General features: G+C 39.4%; 3 protein-coding genes across 5 annotated transcripts; 2 read left to right on the top strand and 1 right to left on the bottom strand.

The window, feature by feature from the left end:
• Positions 1–1255: 1255 nt before the first annotated feature.
• Positions 1256–6641, top strand: LOC102306603 (translocon-associated protein subunit alpha). Its single transcript, XM_005924731.2, has 9 exons — positions 1256–1409; positions 2248–2366; positions 2443–2536; positions 2705–2832; positions 4635–4769; positions 5170–5246; positions 5667–5745; positions 5940–6033; positions 6152–6641. The coding sequence occupies exons 1-9, from the start codon at positions 1340–1342 to the stop codon at positions 6214–6216; spliced, it is 861 nt and encodes a 286-aa protein (XP_005924793.1). The 5' UTR covers positions 1256–1339; the 3' UTR covers positions 6217–6641.
• A 128-nt stretch (positions 6642–6769) lies between these two features.
• On the top strand, positions 6770–14016 carry LOC102307414 (neuritin). 2 transcript variants are annotated; one of them, XM_005924735.2, is made up of 3 exons: positions 6770–7590; positions 8522–8672; positions 9420–14016. In XM_005924735.2, exons 1-3 carry the CDS (start codon positions 7539–7541, stop codon positions 9646–9648), a joined length of 432 nt encoding a protein of 143 aa, XP_005924797.1. In that variant the 5' UTR covers positions 6770–7538; the 3' UTR covers positions 9649–14016. The 2 variants fall into 2 exon arrangements, with proteins under 2 accessions (XP_005924797.1, XP_005924796.1); XM_005924734.2 differs by having other exon boundaries at positions 8519–8672.
• A 1915-nt stretch (positions 14017–15931) lies between these two features.
• On the bottom strand, positions 15932–20239 carry sys1 (SYS1 golgi trafficking protein). 2 transcript variants are annotated; one of them, XM_014334362.2, is made up of 4 exons: positions 20073–20239; positions 17884–18166; positions 17723–17790; positions 15932–17461 (listed from the first exon to the last, which is right to left on the bottom strand). In XM_014334362.2, the coding sequence occupies exons 2-4, from the start codon at positions 18043–18045 to the stop codon at positions 17221–17223; spliced, it is 471 nt and encodes a 156-aa protein (XP_014189848.1). In that variant the 5' UTR covers positions 18046–18166; positions 20073–20239; the 3' UTR covers positions 15932–17220. The 2 variants fall into 2 exon arrangements, with proteins under 2 accessions (XP_014189848.1, XP_005924795.1); XM_005924733.3 differs by having other exon boundaries at positions 17884–18140.
• Between the last annotated feature and the right edge of the window lie 1050 nt (positions 20240–21289).

Below are 21289 nucleotides of genomic sequence, written 5' to 3'. Positions count from 1 at the left end.
ATGCTACAGTGTATTTATTAATAGGAACAAATAAGACGAAGGAAACTAAAACTGACAGTTGTGGGAATGCTTGTGTTATAGTTAGGTACACCGGTCAAAAACACATAAAGCCACATTAACCACAGTGCGTCAGAAACTTTCCATTGTAAACAACTGCAGAGGTTTTCACTTGTATTAAGAGAGTTTTTGAGATACCACCATGCTATCTGCTATGCAGACATTAATTTATTTATTTTTTTTATCTTCTGGTTTGTCTACCTTTGGCTACCCTCTTGTCACTCAGTGTGGTTTATCAAAGTCAGTCCCAGTGTTAGAAATTGATGTAGAAATCTATGTACATGTCTTGTGCAACACCGCTTCCAAAAAAGTTAGGACCCTGCGAAAAATGTAAGTAACAACAGAATGCCAACATCTGCAGGTCTCATGAACCTATATTACGACAAAACAGAAAACATCAAATGTTTAAACTGATACAATTTCATGAAAAATATTTTCATTTTGAATTTGATGGCAGCAACACGTCCCACAAAAGTTAGGACAGGAGCAAGAAAAGGGTGGAAACGTAAATGTTGGGACTAAAGATGGGCAGAGGTTCCACATCTACAAAATGGGGAACAGTTTCAAAATAAAGTGCATAAAATGTTCATCATAAAATGTGAAGACTGAATACCTCCTAATCTACAGTCCACAACATCATCAAAAGATTCACATAATCTGGAGACCTCGCAAAGAACAAGGCTGAAAATCAGTAATGCATATTTCAACAAGACAATTTACATTTACATTTATTTACATTTTACACAGGGTCACAACTGTTGTGCAGCCTCATGTGCAACACAGACGTGTCACGGTGTAGTCTGTCATATACTGTCATATATATTAAGCTTTTGGATTATATTTAGCCTTAATGCGAATCAAGGGATTTTAATAAAATTTGAATTTGAATTAATGCCTCACCCACCTCCATTAGTGTGCCCCTGGCCCTTCATAAAAACATGGTGATTCAACTTAATGTTCCTGTTATTAACGTTTTAGATGCTGGTGCAAAATAAAAAGCCCTGAAAACAAACAGCTGTTATACACAGTCTACTTCACATCCACATCCAGCCCAACGACAGTGTTAAAGATGGACGACGTGGCTCCACTTCATCCACGCTACAAAGTTTGTTTGTTTTTCCTCTAGGTGGCGGTAATGCACCACTAAGCTCTACGCACGCGCCATGAAACATGGAGAAGAAGAAGAAGAAGAACTCCTCTTACCCCGCCCCCTCCTCAGCTCCCGTCCCCTACTCCTCAAACTGCTGATGTGGTACTAACTTCAGCCTCCACCTCTGCAAACATGTTCAACTTCACATCAAAACTTTTGCTGCTTTTTCTCCTGGCCTTCCCCTGCGGTCTGATATCAGTTGGTAAGCATTTATTTATGTATTTATTTCACTTGAAAGCAGGCAGATACATTTGTAGCCTCACTCCGCTGCTGGTCAGAAGTTTTTCGCCTAACATATTGACGTGGCACAGTCACGGGGCGATCCGACAGCTTTCTCCACAGCTGGATCAGCTGCTAACGTGAATATAAGGCAGGTTTTATTCTTAAACATCTAGAGATATACAATAGTCTGTCGCTTTTGTTGTGAATTAAAGAAAAAGCGGTCTTTTTCTTCGTGAGAAGAAATATATACACGTCACGCAAAGTTTAGTTTCCCTTTAGAGCCACAGAGGAGCTTTTCAATACAAATGTATGAAGTGGCCGAGGATGTAAGAGCAGCTGGAGGCTCCCTCTCTTTTCTGGGACACGTCACCATAGATAAGATGTTCGTACTGTTTGGCTCTGCTGGTTTCTGCCCTGCTGACACACATTCAAATGTCTTTGCTCCTGTTTCATTGAAATTGGAGGCAAGGTTGCCAGATTGATTACAACCGCTTTTTATTAGATTTTTCCTTGCTTAAGTGTATATTAGATTTTCGCCCACATTTCCATTGCTTTTCTTCTTTAAATAACCATCTATCACTTCATCACGTGACTTGATACAGACATAATCTGACATAAATTGCTATGAAATAAATAAATACTGTCTGTGTGACGATGATGGCCAAATGCAGCACTTTCTTGTCTGTTTTACACGCTGAATTAACAAAGATTACAAGCTCAGATTGTCATATGAAAACTGCTAAAACATTTTTCCAGTGTGTTAACCAGCATCATTCCCGTAATCCATTCATGTCTTCACTGTGGCTTCTGACTTGCAGGCCACGTTTATGCCGACTCAGACTCGGCCGAGGACATTGTCGAGGACTCGGATGCTGCAGTAGATGAAGAGGAAGATGATGAAGATGTCCTTGTTGAAGAGGATCAGATGCAAACCTCGGTATGTACAGTGATGGCGCAGCACGATTAGGCATACTAGTGGTGGTTTTACAATGTAAAGTTGTGTGTGTCATCAGGAAGGACACGAAGATGACTCAGACGAAGCGGCGGACAAACTGTTAGCTTCTCACCCTGATGCCGACACGACGATCATCTTCACCACGGGAGAAGGTTGGTCTCGCTGGTTTTGTTAATAATTGCTAGAAAACTAAAGCAAAAAGCTTAATTAGTTGTTTCATGGTGTAGAAGCCAGTTTTGTGGCCGTGTTAAACACATGGTATCTTCACATTTGTGTTTTTACTTTTATTCATTATTTACTTCTGGTCATGACACTTTTAGAGTTTCCTGCCAATGAAATTGTGCGGTTCCTGGTGGGTTTCTCCAACAAGGGTAGTCAGGAGTTCACCGTTCAGTCATTGGAGGCCTCCTTTCGTTATCCCCAGGACTTCCAGTTCTTCATCCAAAATGTAAGTGACACAATGTGCCGCATATCCTGCTGTAAAATGTCTTCAGGACAAGTTCATAACTAAAGAGATTTAGCTATGAAATTAAATGTTATTGGCTGCCTTTAAGGCCGCTCATGGTGTACATCTTCCACCTCTAACTACCACATGCACCAGTATATAAAATGTAAGAGGTGAGATGGGGCTGTTCGATATAACGATATATATCGGATGATGATATAAAAACATCTATCGTTTCATTTTACGCTATCGTTTGTTTCATGGTGTCGCAAAATAAACTGTTTACGGCAATATTTTTTCATCGTTTTGATGGTCACTGTAGTGGCTATATTAATTTCTTAAAGTTCTCTCTTTCTCTTATATTTAATATAACCACACTACTGACAGACAATCGTCTGTTTTTATGCGTTGTCGTTAGCAACAGCAACGGTAAAACCATCCCATGTCCGCTTGTTTATGTTCCACATAAACCTTTGACAATAAAGCTCAAGATCCTGTTGAGACTTTTCAAAATAAACTGAATCACGTATTTACGGATGAGGAGCAAAAAGAGCCGCCAGGTGCTAAAAAATAAACCTTAGACTCAAACGTTAGCACAGGCTTTTCCCCGCAGCACGCCGGGTAATAAATGCTCACAAAGAAAACGGCGGTTACAACTTATGTCTAAAAATGTATAGTTTCAATTAAAACACTCAACTCCAGGTACATGACACGCAGCTGGAAACATTTCACGCAAGTCGAGCTGCCCGAGATTCACAGAATTTACAGAAAATGTTAAATTTTTGTGATTTATATCGTTATCAGACGATAGATGTCTTATATCGGGATATGAGATTTTGGTCATATCGCACAGCCCTAAGGTGAGAGCATTTGCACTGAGCGCCTCATAACTCTGGAACAACCTGGTTGACATGGTTGGTCACTTTTTTTAAGTCATGCCTTTAAACCTTTAAACATACTTTTATGGCAAGACTTTCCCTGACTTTATATCAGGGTTTAGGTTTCTTTGAATTCTCTTTTTATTTCCTATGTTCATTACTTCTGTTTTATTCTCTTGAATGTTGAGAAATGCTGAAAAAATACATATAAACACTCTCTATTCCTTTCATGTCTTAATGAAAAATAAAGTAAAAAAAATGTTAAGGGTGGGATTGTACATCCATCCTTTCTTCCATTTATCCAGTTCAGGATCGTGACAGGGGCAGGAGTCTATCCCAGCTACCACAGGGCGACAGACTGGTGACCTCTTGGGCCGGTCGCCAGTCTGTTGCAGGGCTAAAACACGCAGACAGCCATTCACACCTATGGGCAATTTATAATCCCCAGTTAACCGAACCCCACTAACTCCCACATGTCTTTGGACTGTGGGTGGAGGCCAGAGTACTCTGAGAAAACCCACACAGACTCAGGGAAGAACATGAACTCCACACTGAATTGTGTAACAGAACAACTTAAATATCTGAATGATGCAGAAACATTAAAGTAAAATGATGTTTATTATATTTGTGCACATGCTCTCTTCATTTGTGAATTTCCCATTTCTGGGACTAGCAAAGGCTACTTTGTTTAGCTTTAATGAAACCTCAGAAATGGCAGCACGGTGTTAGAGGTCAGCACTGTTGCTTCAAAGCAAGAGGGTTCCAGGTTCCCGGAGCGTTTCGTGTGGTGTTTGCACGTTCTCCCCGGATTCTCTCCGGGTACCCCAGCTTTGTCCAAAGACGCTGATGTTAGGTTAACTGAGGAAACCAAACTAGCTCATGTCATACTTTCAGAAAATGATTTCTTAGTGTTTTGTGTATTTATAGTTCACAGCTTTGCCCCTGAACACTGTCGTCAAACCACAAGCTCAGGCCTCCTTCGAGTACTCCTTCATCCCAGCACAGCCAATGGCCGGTCGCCCATTTGGACTTGTAATCCTGCTCAACTATCAAGACACTGAGGTAAAATAAGTGTTACTGTTTTAAAAGTTTATTTATTTATTGTTTTTATTGAGAGAAGGTGGGAGGAGGTAGAATGTGAAGATATCAGGCAGTAACTGTCAGGAATATTTTTCACAGCACACCTAATGATTATTCATGATTCATGAATATTAAAAGCCTTGAAGAAATCTTCATCAGCACTACATTTTGTTAGCAACTATTTTTTTTTCTCTCTCTCCCATAATTTGGATTCCCAGGAGGGTGCTTACTGTCATCATTTCCCCCTGCTGAGCTTTGACTGCTTTTTTCTGCACTATTAACAAATACTGAGTCATTTTAATGACAAGTTTTAAAGAGAAGCTCCTAAATTTTGTTTTCCCTGTTTGTCTTTTGACTTCTCTTTTGTAAAAAATAAATTTAGGGCAGCGTGTTCCAGACTGCCGTTTACAACCAGACTGTCACCATCACTGAACGAGAAGAGGGACTGGATGGAGAAACGTAAGCTTTTCTGCTTTTTATAATGTAAAGGCAAAATTGAAAATGCAAATGAAGTGTTTTGTGTCTTTTTAATTCCACTGGAGAAAAAAAAAATGGAAATGTCCAAAATTGTATTTGTCACGTTGTTTTGGCACATCCGGCTCTCTGCAGCTCTCCCAGAAGATTGCACTACATGTACAAACCTGCAAAAGGAGGTGTGAAATTGTCACAAAGAGACTCGCAGCCAGGATTGTGCTGCTGGTGTAAGACGTGCAAACTGTTGGCAGAAATATTAGTCGAGCTGAAGACGGCGTATTCCTTCTGGAAAAAAAATCGAACATAAAATTTGCAATCGAGGTTGATAAACGGAGAAATCTGGCTTCTTCTTGTTTTTTGTGCTCTTGTGTATTTGTAACTTGGAGTTTTTGCTTTTATTTGCAGAATGTTTATGTACGTGTTCCTGGCGGGACTGGTGTCCCTGCTGCTCTTCGGGATGTACCAGGTCCTGGACTCGAGGACGGTATGTGCTCGTCATCCCTGGCTTTTCTGTTTTTATCTAAGGATATTTTGTCTGCCTATGAGATGAAATGAGGCGCATCTTTGTAAATCAGTGTAAATGTGAAGAAATGTTTCTGGTAAAGTCAGCATGATGGTGAATAAATTGGATTTAACATGACATAATGTGGTCTTTCTACCTTTGTGTGTGTTCTGCAGAAAAAGAGGCTTTCTGTGAAAATAGAAAAGGGCACTGCTGGAATAAATGATGTGGACATCAGCTGGATTCCTCAGGAGACTCTTAATGTCATGAGTAAGTTCATTTTGCCCAGCTGTTATGATTACACTGCTCCACTCACCCTCTGCTTTGTTTTGTTTTCTTACTGTGATTTTGATTTCTGAGTATTTGATCTTTACTTCCTGTGTTTCAGACAAGGCTTCCCCTAAAGCATCCCCCCGGAAACGAACCAAGAGGGCGGCTGGGACAGACCAATAAACGTGCTGGCTTCCCTTTGTCGTTATAATCTTGATCAAACTTTCAGAACACCTCGCAACAATAACTCGGTTCAAATTTACAAAGAATGCGAATGTCTGGAATTCAGTTTTTGAAGCAGATTTTTTTTTTATGTTTGAGAATCTGAGCTCGATACGGTCTCAAGGTATTACATGCTGAGAAGATCCTGTGCTCTCATTGGACCGTGACCATTTAAACACTAAGAAGACTGAACTGTGGCTCATTTTAAAGGGACTTTTGTATCTGTGTTTGTGTGTGTGTGTGTGAGAGAGAGAGAAAGAAAGAGATGTAATGGGAAAAATAAGACAATCGGTAATTAAGATTACAAGGGCTGGCTTGAACTGCCTTCTTGAAGAGGGTTGAATTTGACTTTATTGCCACTCCTTTTTTTTTTTTTTTTTTTTTTTCTCGATAATAACAATGAAAATATCACAGTCTTCTCTATCATCAAACCCTTCTCTGCCTTATCTGGTCTCTTGCAAAAAATGCCGTTTTTTTTTGTTTTTGTTTTTTTTAATTATCACACATGATTCATACATAACATCCATTAATGGTTTTATGTTTTTTAAAGTGGTACAGTGGCAGCTGCAAGTGCAAATGTCGAAACCATGTGTCTCAGTGTCTGTGCAAGTCAATTTTGCCGCCTTACTCCTGAGCAGAGCATTTCGGAGTCTTCAGTCAGTGTTAGTGATGCGGTCTGTCACGCTGTACGTCAGTATTTGTGATGCAACGCCTTCTGAAAAACAATAAAAGGCTGTATTTACTCAGATTATCTTTGTGTAATATTAAAAATTTGTTTGATTGTGAAAGTGTGCAGAAAGAAAGGAAAAATCAGGGAAAAGACAAATGCTACATGTTTCCACAGCATTCCACAACATTTCCACATTTTCCCTGTGGAACAAAGTAAATATTTATTTTCCCAACCTCAGATATGTGATTGAGGGAATATGTATATATATATGTGTAAAAGCTGAGATCCTGTGATGACATCCTGTGTGCATAAAGCAAAAGCATAAAAGCACCGGGTGATGAAGCAGGGCCGTGGTTCCTGCTCGGGGAGGTGAGAACTGTCCGGTGCTGAAGGGGGGAAGATGAGCTCAGCGCGCGCCGGGGGGCAGGTAACGTCAGCAGTCGGCCGGAGCAAGGAAAGACTGTGAATACACACCTACCAAGTGTTTATCGGCGCTCAATCACTGATACACATCGACTCACATTAATGATGGGCAGCTAATCACCTCCGTGTGACTCAGAGACGCTTTTTTCTTTTTATTTCGGCGCCTCAGCAGCATCCCGCGCCCTCCGCTATGGGATTTTTCATGTCGACGAAGATCGGATGGATTGTTGCCTTTGCCACCGGTACGGTATCTCAATCTCAGGCGCTTTATGGTGGGAGCCAGTTGGGATGGTTTGGAACAGAAAGCTGTCTTTTTTTTTTCTCTTCTTTTAATCTTCCTGCAGCAGAATGTAGGTGCTGTGACCGTAAGCTTATTTATCTCCATCAGTGTTGCATGATGGTTATCAGACCTGTACCAGTGCCAACTGCTTGTAGCGGCGGTAGATAGCCTACTGGGTGTTGTATCTATACTTAGTGTGCAAGCTTTCGTACATGAAACGCTTACCTAAAGACAAAAACTCACGGAATGGTTTCTTCTTCTTTTTTCACTCAACTGTCACTTTTACTAAAATACAGAAATATGCACTTTATAATCAGTACAGTTTATTATTGACAAAGCGAGCGTTGGGCTGCGGTGGTCAGGAATGTTTTCCTTCCACCACATTACATCTGTCTAGAGCAGTTGCTCCAAAACTGTGGGGCTGGACGACCGGGAAGAGCATGAGTCGAATGAATGTGATCTTTTGGTAGGCAAAATAAACAAAAGTTTTCTGATGCTGACCTTTATTTAACTTGGATCCCTTTTTTTTCACTCTTAATTATTGATAAGAAATATGGAGTGTGGGGTGGGGTTTTCCAGCTTCTGAAGTGAAAGTTTGACAACCTGTCACATAGTTTTTCTGATCAAATTAAATTATCACATTAAATAAGAGTGATAGTATTTATTATTATAAATGTAATAGAGAGGTCTTTGCTTAAAGGTTGTATATTCGTAAGTGAAGTCTGAAAGTAGTCTGAAATCTTAAGCCAGACACTTAGCAAGAAAGAAATTTGATTTATGTGCACTTACAGTGGATGCTGATTTGTCTCTCATGGTTATTTGTAGCTTGTCAGTGTACAAAGCATCACAAAAGCGGTAAAGAAAGCTGTCTCCTGTATCTGTTTTTTCAATAGTTCTGTCCTTAGCGGTGCCAGGAGACTCTGTCGATGTGAAGTGTGAGAACATTTATAAGGACTTCTCCGAATGTGTCCTGGAGCTGGGAGAGAGCATGGACAACTACCAGGAGAACGTGACCAGTGAGAGGGGAGTGGCAGCTGTGTGCAGGTGATAATTACTTTACCGGCGAGTGCACGAGCAGCAGCGAGACATTCCCTGTAGAGTTTTGTGAGCTTGAGCTCTCATCACTCTTTGTGAGTAGAGCTTTCATATGCACTAAGATACAAATGATAACCTCAGCAGAGAGAACAAGAAATGCAGAGAGAAACCAGCTTTCATGGGTCGATTAAGAAACCCATTGGTGCACAAAATTGTTTTTCAGTTCAATTAGGATCAAATAAGGCGTAATTGAGAGCAATAATATAGACATATACAGGATGAAATATTCATCTCATAACAAAATACTGGAGAGAAAGGGAGCAGATGCCACAATCCCAGAGAAGAGGAGACTAGAGAAATGAATGGTGCTGAGACACTGAGCCATTGTGCTAAATAATGTATGACCTCGCTGCAGCAGTAATGAAATTCGGGGGAAGTTCTTTGTCACTGTTACTGCATGCACTCCACAACCCCAACACAGTGCACTGAAGACAAAGATTTACACTCAATCCTTTGGTTGAAAATTGCCCACTTGCAATATCATCTGTGATATTGTTTCACTCTCTCATACAGTTGCCATGGTAATTAAAGCACAGCTTGACTTACTTGCATCCTTCGTAGCCGTGTGAGTGATAGATTTTTGGCAAGCAAATTAATCGGGCACAGCCAGTGCATGTCTGCATGCTGTTGTGGGAATGACTTCCGAGTGAAATGTCAGACACAGTGCTGAACTGATGATCCTTTTATTTGCCACAGCCACTGGGAAGCTTTCCACACTTGTGCCCTCACGGCGCTGTCCGACTGTCAGGAGGAAGTCAGCTCCATCTGGGAGACTCTGAGGCAGGACTCCAGGAAGATACGCTTCCAGGGAAGTCTGTTTGATCTGTGCAGTCCCAGTTCCTCTCCCAGTCTAAGTTCACCTAGCGCTGTCCTCATCTTGCCGCTGATGCTGGCCTTGACTGGGCCCGGCTGGGCTTCTGCATAGATGGAGCAGGGGTTGGGTGAGGAGGACGCCGTATTCGCCGTGCTTCGGTCCTCCAGAGTTTAAACTTAAAGCCAAGGATTTAAGAGCACAAATGTTTCAAAGGATTATTTTGACCTAGAGTCGCTGATGTCTGTGATGAATGAGGTTTGAAATTCTCTCAAATACTCCAGCTTTGGGTGGAGTGGCAGAAAGAACTGCATTATAAACAGATTAAAAGCACACACTCTCGTGGATTTCACATTCAATTTGGTCAGCTCGTTCTACTATCAGACACCTGTGGCTCTGGGTTACTAACACTGTACAAGGAGCAGGCACATTGCCGCATATATCTGTACAATGTCGTGCAGTAAAACACAGCTTGCAATAGTTTACCTGTGTGAAAATATAACGTCTAATTTTTGTAGTTTTTAAGCCCAAATAACTTTTTATTCATCGCTCACATTTTTGTATATAAGATAGTTATTGCATCCATGGTGTGTTTTGTGTAAAGTCTGATTTCACCATGCTCCTTAAAGAAAAAGTTTGATTTTACAATAAGTAAATTAGAAAACTGACCCCACTTTAAGATCTTACCAGTAAATATGAAAGGCATAGCAACCAGTTTTAGCTTAGCTTGTCATTAAATATATATATATATTTTTCACTTTTGTGTAATTTGAAGAAATTATTTATAAAATGTTTGTGAATGATCTGTGCTGGCAGTTCTGCCCCACCCTCTTATTTCCAGTTTTTAAGCTAACCAGCTGCTGCTTGTAGTGCAGACGATGGGGCTGTCAGACTACTACAATGCCAGTCTGCCTCTTTAATTATGAGCTACAGCATAAACCTTTTGACCTCCACTGAGTTTGTATAAACACAGCTTTGCTCTGTGAAAACACTAAAGAGACACGTCATGAAGAATAACATCTTACCGCTTTTAAGTTCCTTACAAACTTGGTACGAAAACCAAGGAAATTATTGTTTGGTTGGTTGTCCTCTGTTGTAACAATGCTTCATGTTAAATATTATACTACTGGAAAGCCTGTTAATTTCTCCTTACATGCTGCCACATTTGTAAGGAAAACACATTTTTGGGTTGAGCAGCAGAGTTGAGTATGTGGGTTGCACCCATGAAAACCTTGCCAAATCTTCAGCTTATTCTGCTACTGACTCTTGTTTGGTGCTTATTGGATTGGACGATCGAAGTCTGAAGAAACAAAGTATATTGGCAATTTAACAATGACAAACCAGATTTGACAAGTTTTTCAGGGGTGCAGCTCTCATACTCAGATTTATTGCCGAGACGTATTGTTACAACATAGAAATTATCGACCAAACGCAAATTTCTGTACTTTTTGTTTATTTAAGGTTGTTACCGATCAAACAAAGAGCCAAATCAGACTCGACATGACTAAACAACATTTGTATGCACTATAGAGGTGAATTCACTCTTTAACTTGTTTTGAAGTGTAGAAAATGTTGTAGTAAGGTGACAATCAAGCAGTTCGTACACAACTTTGGATTCCCATTCTCCTTATAAGCTTTCAGCCCATCAGGGCTGATGTTGCATAGCTGCTATAAAGACACCAAAAAATAGGGGATGTATATTGCACATGATCCATGTTAAACCTTTAGTTAAACCACGGCTCCTTTTAATTTTCCAACCCACTGATCGTTGTGTAAAAACAAAACTTTTGTTTTTGTGACTTTCTGTGAGAAAATGCTCACTTGCTATTAACATCCTATTACTAACCTTGTGCATTAAAGTAGTCTGCATACTCCAGTAGATGACAGAATACACGTGGGTGGCTTTTCAAAGACAAATCTGCCATAAAGTTCTACTGATTACATCATTAATATGTGTTTGATATATCAAACAATGTTCTCCTCTTCTAAAAAATTTTTTTTATCTGTTAAGTCAAATTGTGAGAATAATAACAAACTTCAGAAACAGAAAGATTAATGTGTAATAACTTGCATCTATTTAGCACAAAAGTCTATGAGATGTCATGAGTAGTAATTGTCTTTTGTGATTAATATTTTGGTGAATGTGTCATGGAAAAAAACGGTGTTTATTCTTAAAACAGCATCAAGCCCTTTGGTTCGGAGTAAATTCAAATGTTGGAGAAATAGTGTTTCTCTTTTGTTTGTTTTGCCCAAACTGTGTCCATATATACATATTTACTTTAAAAATGATCTTAACAAAGTTGGATCATTCAGTCGTTTATGTTATCACAAGTGCATGGTGATTTTTGTGACAGTGCTTCAGAAAAATGGACAGATTGTTAATTTTACCTCGGAGATGGCGTACAGTGGTCTTGATCTGTGCATGAAGTTACGCTAGCTCCTCAGTGTGCCTGCATCCTTTGTTATGCAGATGTATTATCCTCACCCCCATACCTACCTAGACTCCATCAGCATGTTTGCTCTGTTTCTATTTCTTTCATCTTTCAAAGTGCAATCCCTTTTCCAAAAAAGGTGGGAAGAGCCAAATAAAACAGAATGTTTGGATTTGGAAATCATGTAAACCCCTATTTAAAATAAATATAACACACCATACTAAATATAATGAGATGGATAGTTACGAATGTCACATCTCAAAATCACTTGAGATAAGAGCGTGTTCATCACTTCTTGAGACAACACTCCACAAGCATTTCGAAGCTGAGAAAACCAAATGTAGTTCTGAAATCAATTTTTTCCCAATTTATGCTCGTTAACCTGCTCAACAGTTCAGTTGTTCTCTGCAGAAGATGCCACCATACGTTCTTTTAAAGCCTGTTTAACATTAATGATGCCTGGATGGACAAAAGTATTGGGCCACCCACATGTTACACCTACAGGAGCTGCTCGGTTATGGAAAGTCGTGCCACGAAGCTCCTAGTGGACAGTTTTTGTGCTGATGTTAATGCAAGAGGAGGCTTTCTGCAGTTACTAAGACAGCAGAGCGTTGGCAGCTTTTACGCACTATGCACCTCAGCGCTCGCCAGCTCTGCTCTGTATCTTTATGTGACCACTCGTTGGCTGAGTTGTTGTGGTTCCTAAACGCTTCCACTTTGCAATAATACCACTGACTCTTGATTTAGACTTCTGCAGGGAATCTTTGTAGAGCCTACAACGTAACGTACGTAAGTGGCTGATGTCATTTGTGCTTGTGCTGGTGCATTATGTGTGGTCATGTCTCAGTGTTTTATATGCGGTGCCAGGTGATAGGAATAAATAAACTGCAGGGATTTTTTTCCTCCTCTTATTGAAGTCAGTTTTTTTGAGGGTCCAAACATATTTGTTACTCTGGGGGAGAATAGCTTAAGCAATTTTCCTCCAGGAATTTGCTGACATTTATGAGTCTTCATATAGATATGATTATTTTTCCTTTTAATGAGGTAATGATTGTTATTCTCACATGGATAAATTCAAAAGGAAAAATCAACAGGACTGAACAGGCCAGTCACAATAGCTGACATGTAGTCGAATCACGTTATGGCTCAGGGTTTAAGGGGGATTTGTGGTTGCGACAATTAGAGCATAGATCAAAAAGCATAAACCCAAAGTAACAACTAATGTTGTAACAACGACATCCTACTACAGGGCAGCACTTAAGTTCTCAAGAACTCAGCGAGTTCTTGAGAACAACCCATTCTTTCACAAGCAGACTGCAGGTGTGGCTACGTGCTTGATTTGATACACCTAAATTCAAACGTTAAGAGGTGTGGCCTAATACTTTTGTCCTGTATAGTATATCTGCAATTTACCATACCATACATACTAATGCTTCCCATATCATGGTTGCTAGTATGTAGGTGGTAAGATTTAATAGTTTATGCAACTACCAGAGAAGACAACATATCAGGATGTTTCTTTATTTTTGTTTGTTTTAATTTATTCTTATGGATGACAAGACAAACCTGTTCTCTGACAGTGGTCCTGAGTCGCTATACTGATCTTCACAACATAATCATGTCTATTTCTAATGCAGTGCTACGTGAGGGCGCACCTTCAACATTGGCTTTTAGCCGTTTCACTTGCATACAGAGATTTCTTTGGATTTTCTCTGAACCTTTCAGTGATATTATGCACCATCCTTACTTCTAACATAGTTTTCTGGGACGCTTTCTTTACTAAGAGTCATTTTACTCGCCTGTCCAGTAGTTTAACAGCATCATCTTTAAAATGAGAACATATTTAAAAATAACAAAGTTAAAGAATGTTTATTTTGGACTACGTACTTTCATGAATTACGGGGTTTAAATTTTTTGCAAAACAATGCACTCTGTTTTTATTGATATTTTTGCCTAATGCCACAGCTTTTTTAGAAAGAGGTTTGTACTGCTGTTACGTCATCCACTGTGTACCTGGGGGTAACAATACAAAAAAAAAAAAGTTGTGATGTCCTCAAAGCATGAGCAATACAATAGTCACTTCTTAAGAGGGGACTTTTTTCCCTGCTGTTGAACAAAGCATGATGATACCATAGTAATCCTAATAATGACAGCTCAAACATGGAAAGAACTCCTGAATGTAAAACCAAGTTCAGTATCCATGTGAGGGTTTGGTTTTTTTCAGTTTAATACACAATTTACAAGACTGTATAAAGCAATATATGGAAAAGTAATGTGTTTATAATAATAAAGCACAATGTTTAAAACCTAAGCGTGTGCTCACTGGCTTCAGAAGAGTAACAGCACTAAGATGGAAACTGGTGGTACATTTACTGATTGCAGCCGATCCTTTTTAACCCATCTATTACAGTTTCTGTTTTTAGTCATCCCCGGAGCAAAGTGGGGGTAAGGACGACTGCAACCAGCGTTTTTCAACTCGTTAGTGCTCTCCCATCTGCTGCTTTCCACCTGGACACTTCCTGCAGCGAGGGATCAAGGCCCAGGGCAGAAAAGGTTTGGAGAAGTAAAGACATGCATGTGGAAATACCCTCATTAGAGAAGCCATGTTTGATGTCTGAAGCATGATGGCCAATGTTTGTTTTTGCTTTTTTGTTTTTCCACCTGCAGTTTCCTCTCCAAGACTTTACCCTTTTAATATAATCAACATGAGATGTGCAGACATTTAAATCTCCAGAAAGGAGAAATTCGCACACCGTCTGCAATTTCTTTTTCTCCCCAAGGAATTTAATGATGTGAATAGATCTATCCAGAGTTTGTATATTGAATTACATTACCAAAAAAATCCAAGATACAAAAGGTGATGTGAACACTTTCAGAGGTTCCACTGCTAGATAACAAAGTAGCAACTTAGAAAGAGTAGTCACGAGTTTGTACAAAGTAAAAATAAAGTAATTTGTGGAGATTTCGGGAAACAGTTGTTCACCTTTTTGTAAGAGTTGGCTCACTCTTATATAGAGCAGGGGTGTAAAACATAAGGCCCAGGAGCCAGAATCGGTCGGGTCGGGTGAAGACCCCAATCCGGCCGATTGGATGGCTTTGAAAGTGAAGGAGGACATAAATGTTAAACTTTTTACAGTTTTTTTTCCCCACAAGTTTTACATCTTTTCCAACTGATAAGACCTCCCCCGCTGCCATTCACAATACACCAAAGTAATTAAGTTACAGACTCCTGTATTTTACACATTTACTTCTTACAGTGAAGCCCAACAGGTTGCACTGACAGGTTTTCTTTCATTTACAATAGCGTTGCATTTCTTTATCATGTAAAAAAACCCAAGTCATACTGTTAAAATTGCACTTTTATCTTACATTAAGATGAAATGTGTACACGGACAGAAACTGGAGTTTTACTTGTTCGGCCCACATAAGATCAAAGTGGACTTTAAGCCTGACATCTCTTCTGTGGAGTAAATATGAAGCTACTGCTTAAATGGGAGGATGGGAAGAAATCCTGACTCTTTTCACTTCTTGCTTACTAGCAGCTCAGGCAAGACCTCCCTCATTATAATATTATGCATATTTAAGACAACAAGTCATCGATATACCACGCTAATTACCTTGAGAGGTGATGGATTACATTCTTTGGACAGGCTAGCTTTTTCTGTTCCTACTCAAAGCAGCTTGAATGGGAGCTGCTTTCCAATTTGAGGCTGCACCTTCCAATATCGCCCCCTGCATCATAATTATAAACTCATTTCACACCTTAGGAAAACGTGACTGCAAAGCAAGACACTGCATCATCCGCACCATCAAAGCTGCAAAGGTTTTAAACTGACAGTCTAAAGAAGAGCATCTCGAGCGTGTGTAGCATGAGCTGTAACACATTAAAGACAAAAAGTCAATTCTGTTAAGAGTTTAAACATCACCAGCGAAATGAGCAGTCTGACACTGCTCCAAAAAGGAGGAAAAAAAAAAGACATCAGAGCCGCACGTTTTAGGACTTTCCCCATCACATCCTCCCCGAACAGCAATTTTTCAGAAGCACAGACAAAGCCAGCTGTCAGAACGCAGCTGGTGGCTGACAAACTGTCCCCGAAGTGGCCAAACGGTTTGCATAATACATCATGCCATAAAGAGACAGAACCCAACAATGCTTGCTGTGCAAAATGTGGTACAGACTCAAAAAGAAAAGCATTTAACAAGGATTAGGAGGCTGAATGTAGGAAACATCAAATTGAGCCTGGTTTTTATTACTTTGGACCACTTATTGAGCCCCAATTATGACGCATAAAATCTTTCCTATATTTGGATTTACATGATGACCTACTGATTAGCATACAGTGCTTAACAAATTTATTAGACCACCAGTGTAAGATTTATGCCACAGCTGCCCTAAATTACCAATAAAAATATTTTTTTATTTTTCTGTAATGGTTAATCCACCAGTGTGTGCAGCTGAAACGATATTTTTAGTACTAAAATATAATTATTATCAATTATTTTCTAATTTACAGTTTTACCAAAGAAAAGAGCTAAAATGGTGCAAAAGCACTTTTTCTTTATTAAGGTGCCAAATTACAGTTGTTGTTTTTTTTACATCCATTACAGATTTGAAACATTTGTTTTTGTAGGTGAAGTTTTTTGACAGATTTCTAAAATATTTGTCTTTGTGACAGATGATCTAATAAATCTGCTAAGCACTGTACCTTTTTGTTGTCTAAAAACACATTTCTCCCCATATTTAACGTTTAAAAGCAGCTTTAAGAAGCAGTAACTAAAACTTTGATGTGAAGTTTGCACACCGGCATCTTTAAAGTGCTGTTAGGACAGAGCTTTTTAATTTGCGTATGTGTATGTCTGCTAAATTTAACAACAATCAGAAAAAAATGTCTTAAAATTAAGGAATGAAAATAATGAATTTCAACATAAAAACTTACTTAAAAAACATTTGTAGTCATTTAGTTTAGAGAAGGATGTAAACTGGCATGTGCTTTCAAAAGACTTAAAACAGGTGTCTTAATATGCTACAAATTTGCACTGTCCAATATTTAATGTGCAGCTATGAATAAATAGATCAGGTCCGGGAGGGTGAACCACTTGATGGAAACAGACAAAGCACGAAAATCCGACATGCGTGCTGACAGAGGTTCATGTGCTTTTTCTTTTCCAAGAGTGGAGGGTGGAAAAAAACCCTCCTCAGTGAGTCCCTCAAGGATTACCCTTCACAATCTTTCAGCCCGTCACCAAAGAAAATTCACAGATTAGATTTCGGTCCAGTGTTGACTGGAATTGCCCTGAGCTCAGTCCGCATGCACAGGTACTCTCCAATTACAGCCATCAACGCCATGCAGGCTATGTTGACGAGCCACCAGGACAAGGCAGCTGGAAGATGAGCGTTATATATCCAGCAGCCGATCATGTGGAAGAAGTGCACGGTGACCGTGAAGTCCAGGCACTGTTTCCCTCGGCGGATGAAGAACCACAGACCGAGGGCGCTGCAGGAACAGTGACACGGAAAAGATGCCAAAGTTTGAGTATCACTGTACATTAAATGTCGACCATTTTCTACGTAAACATTTAAAATTTTCAACCTTTACATTTAACGAAATGTGTAACTGCACAGATGTAAATAAGGTCTAAACACCCTTTTATAATGAATGCCTCATGGGATGCTTGAAAAACAGGATGCTGTTTGGCTGTCACACAAATCTCATCCATTTATGATGTATAGAAAAAAGACTGATGATATTTCTCACCAGGTAAGAGAATTCAAGATGAATGCCATCATTGAGAGCCTGCCTTGCACGGTTGCAAAACCGAGAGCCTATCAAAGCAGAGAAAACATTTAACATTTACAGTTTTAAGAGAGCGAATATGCGACACAAAAATGCATACGCACGCATATCTTAAAACTTACTTGATAGCTGAAGATCTGGTCCAATGACCGACTACTCTGCACAAGGCTGTCCACTCCAGCCAACCACAGGCCCAAAAAGCTGTAGTAGATGCACTGCATCAGCACGATCTGGGACACGATGAGGACCGGGTCCCAGATGTAGCTACGGAAATGAGTGGCCATTGCTGGCTGACGTTCCACGTACAGACACAAAGGACGTTAACAACTGCTAACAACTGTTAACTGCTGGCCCATCAGATGTGACTTGTGGGTGTGATCTAAAAAATAAATAAAAATAAAAAATCTGAAACACAGAAAGTTACATTGGGAAAAAAAGGATTAGATTAGTACAAAGCTTGGTTTTAAATCCTGCTTTAATATATTTATTAGACAGAAATAGGGAAGATTATAGCTACAGCCAGCTGCTTTGCACTTAAGTAGAAGATAAACAGATGTCCGGAACAAAGTGTTTAGTACACTTCGGGCACTTAACACGGTTAGTCCGGTTGACTTAAGCTTTCGCAAAAGTCAGTCTAGGTAAACTATGTGCTTGCATTCATAGTTCCTGTACAAATGGGGGGTAAAAAGGCAGGAGATGAGATGAAATGTGTGAGGAGTAAAGTGTAGAAGTTTATGTTGTTATCAGTTTACACAACAGAGGATAAAGCAGTCCTCATGACCTTTGCACCCACATCAGCAGCAGTTAATAATCACTAAAAACAGGTCAGCAGATCACTTTCATCTTTGTGCATGTGTAAGCATTTATTTCCATCTCAATTCACCGTAGATCTTCTGCTTGACCAGCTCATATTTCCCAAAAAATGTTATGGTCCAAAGCTTGGACATATATAATGGTTGCTAGGGCTGGGCCATATCATACCATTCATGGTAATACCGGTATAATTTTGGGCAACGATAGAAAAATGAAATATGAGATACGTTTTTGTTTTTTCCATACATTAAAAAAATGAGGAAATATTTGAACACGAAAAACCACTGAAGATAAACGCCTGAGCTTTGTACTAGTAAACCAAGATCTGTAATTTGAGAGAGATACATCAAAAAATGTCGAGTATTGGCTAGTTCAGAAAGAAAGGAAGAAAGACAAAAAAAACATCAAGCAGCCCAATAAAGTTGCACATTTGAGCAAAAGCTTTACATTGCAAAAGACAATTAATGATCATTTGCGAACTGTAGATTGAATTGAATTGTAGATGATGTCCAAAAGAATGCTAAATTAATGCCATTTACATCCAATTTTCGTGCTGGCTTACACAAACATGTTAAGTTTTATCACAAAAACAGTCTATTCCGGACAAAACACAGTTCTAAAGTTTCCAGATGGCTTTCTAAATATAACAAAGATAATAAATTGTTTTAAATATATGAAATATTTCATTTTCATTGATCCATTTCACTAGAGTAGCCTTGCAAGACCAGGATGTGATGCACATGAGGTGTGACTAATAGTGCATTGTAAGACCCTAACCCGAATCCCGGACTGCTAATACTTGATATATGAGGGTAAAATTTCATAGCAATCATTACATGTGTCCAAACTTTGAACAAAGTTCTGGCAAATCGGGCATGGTCGAGCAGAAAATGTTGAACAAAGCTGATGATGTGAGATGGAGTGACACACCAAGTCGCATTTAGCGATTTTAATGGCATGACCACTAATGGCTTTAAGAATTAATCCAATAATATATCCAACTTGTCTTCAGGTGAACACACCAATGCTGACATTTTTGACCTGAAACTTCCACAACAATATCGAGGCTTTAATGAAGACATCCGCTTCTGCTTTAACTCGGATCTCAGTTAAATCACACCCACAATATCCTGCTTTAAATAAACACCGAGGTAGCTCAGTAACAATCGGGGTTGTAATGTTATGGTGATGGTAGGTTAGGGTTAGGTGAACACAGAGAAACCCGATAGCACAGGTAGCTTAGCCGTCGACCAACACACACTCGCAGATTAGCAAAAGCCAATGTAATATCATGTGATCGCTCACAGGCGGGAGACTAAATGGCTCAAATCTATTTATTTATATTAAGCTCAACTAAACATAAAAACGAAGGATAACTCGCGATGGCTTTTATCTCCCAGCCTAAAACCTGTAAACTGTAAACATTACAGAGGGTGAGTCGGCGGTAAGTTAAAGCTTCATCGTGTTTGAAGGAGAGCGGTCTGGAAGTGATACGGACCTGCCCGCGGGTCAGAAAGTCTTAAGGGTGCTGGATCAACGATAATCCCTATGGCTCTTCAAAGTTCCCCAAATTCTGTCGTTACTTAACCGGGCCTCATCGTACACTACATTGGACTAGCTAAACCCTGTTAACAACACGGAAGTCAGAACAGTTTGCCCGGAAAGAAAACTTCATGACCAACTAGTCACTGCCAAAGTAAAATACTTCCGTTCTATTCCTGAAAACACATGTACTGTCACTCCTGCGACATTAATTATTTGCCAACAGTGTGTAATAAAAATGTCTCGTAATTCATCAAAAAGCAACGTCTATAATTGTTTTGTTCATAATAGGTTATTTTTCATTTCGGAAATTTTTTTTTGATGAACTAGCTACATTTATTTTGAAAATCTACCAAGTTAAAACTTCCAAACGGTTGTAAAAAATTATGAATTTTACTTTTTATATGTCTAAATCGATAAAGAAATAAAAAGATAAACGTTTAAATAATAATTAATAAGAAGCTGTTAAAATATCCAGACAGACAAAGGAGGAAGGGCATATTAACATGTTGGGTTTTTTTTTAAATTGTTTTCATTGGTTTTTTTTCCTCCTTTCCTTTTTTTTGTCTTTTTACTATTGATATTAAAAATTACTACCTTATTGTGGTGGAGGGGTTTGTGTCTCCCAGGGGCTATGTTTTCATGGAGGTGAGGGGGTTGCCCCCTTGGTAGGGTTTTCCATGGCAAATTGGTCCTGGTTTGGGTTGCCAACTTTTTAATTATCAAATAAGGGACACTCTGGAGTGCCAGAAGCACAATGCACAACCAGCTGGGCATAGTGTAAATATGCAACTATATGTGACATTGCATGTAATGATCATACATAACATAACATTTAAAGTAGAATAAGGGATGAACCAATTTTGCTGATTATACGGGATGTCCCTGCTAAAACAGGACAGTTGCCAACCCTAGTCCTTGGTCAGGGACCAGAAAAGACCATTTTAAAAACACCTACAAGTAGAAGTTGTAGAAAACAGTTCATCCTGCCTGGGATAGGGTTACCAGGGCCCTTCCCTGGTGCAGAGTGACTGGCCAAGGGTGAGCACTTGGTCGCCAGTCTTTAATCCAGGGCCCTGCATATATGTATGTATGTATGTATGTATGTATGTATGTATGTATGTATGTATGTATGTATGTATGTATGTATGTATGTATGTATGTATATATATA

Source organism: Haplochromis burtoni, unplaced genomic scaffold, assembly GCF_018398535.1.
Source record: "Haplochromis burtoni strain Fernald_Lab_line unplaced genomic scaffold, NCSU_Asbu1 Contig_79, whole genome shotgun sequence".
Lineage (NCBI taxonomy): Eukaryota > Metazoa > Chordata > Actinopteri > Cichliformes > Cichlidae > Haplochromis > Haplochromis burtoni.
The sequence above is the reverse complement of the archived record's forward strand: the minus strand, read 5'-3'. Positions and strand labels throughout refer to the sequence as shown.

Excerpts from the sequence above, each read along its gene's own strand:
- LOC102306603 (XM_005924731.2), top strand. The coding sequence starts at position 1,340 with ATGTTCAACTTCACATCAAAACTTTTGCTGCTTTTTCTCCTGGCCTTC. Across the intron at positions 2,537-2,704 it reads CATCTTCACCACGGGAGAAG|AGTTTCCTGCCAATGAAATT; the intron begins GTTGGTCTCGCT and ends TGACACTTTTAG. Across the intron at positions 2,833-4,634 it reads TCCAGTTCTTCATCCAAAAT|TTCACAGCTTTGCCCCTGAA; the intron begins GTAAGTGACACA and ends GTGTATTTATAG.
- LOC102307414 (XM_005924734.2), top strand. The coding sequence starts at position 7,539 with ATGGGATTTTTCATGTCGACGAAGATCGGATGGATTGTTGCCTTTGCC. Across the intron at positions 7,591-8,518 it reads GATTGTTGCCTTTGCCACCG|TAGTTCTGTCCTTAGCGGTG; the intron begins GTACGGTATCTC and ends CTGTTTTTTCAA. Across the intron at positions 8,673-9,419 it reads GGAGTGGCAGCTGTGTGCAG|CCACTGGGAAGCTTTCCACA; the intron begins GTGATAATTACT and ends TATTTGCCACAG.
- sys1 (XM_014334362.2), bottom strand. The coding sequence starts at position 18,045 with ATGGCCACTCATTTCCGTAGCTACATCTGGGACCCGGTCCTCATCGTG. Across the intron at positions 17,791-17,883 it reads ACCAGATCTTCAGCTATCAA|GCTCTCGGTTTTGCAACCGT; the intron begins GTAAGTTTTAAG and ends CTGCTTTGATAG. Across the intron at positions 17,462-17,722 it reads ATCTTGAATTCTCTTACCTG|CGCCCTCGGTCTGTGGTTCT; the intron begins GTGAGAAATATC and ends CTGTTCCTGCAG.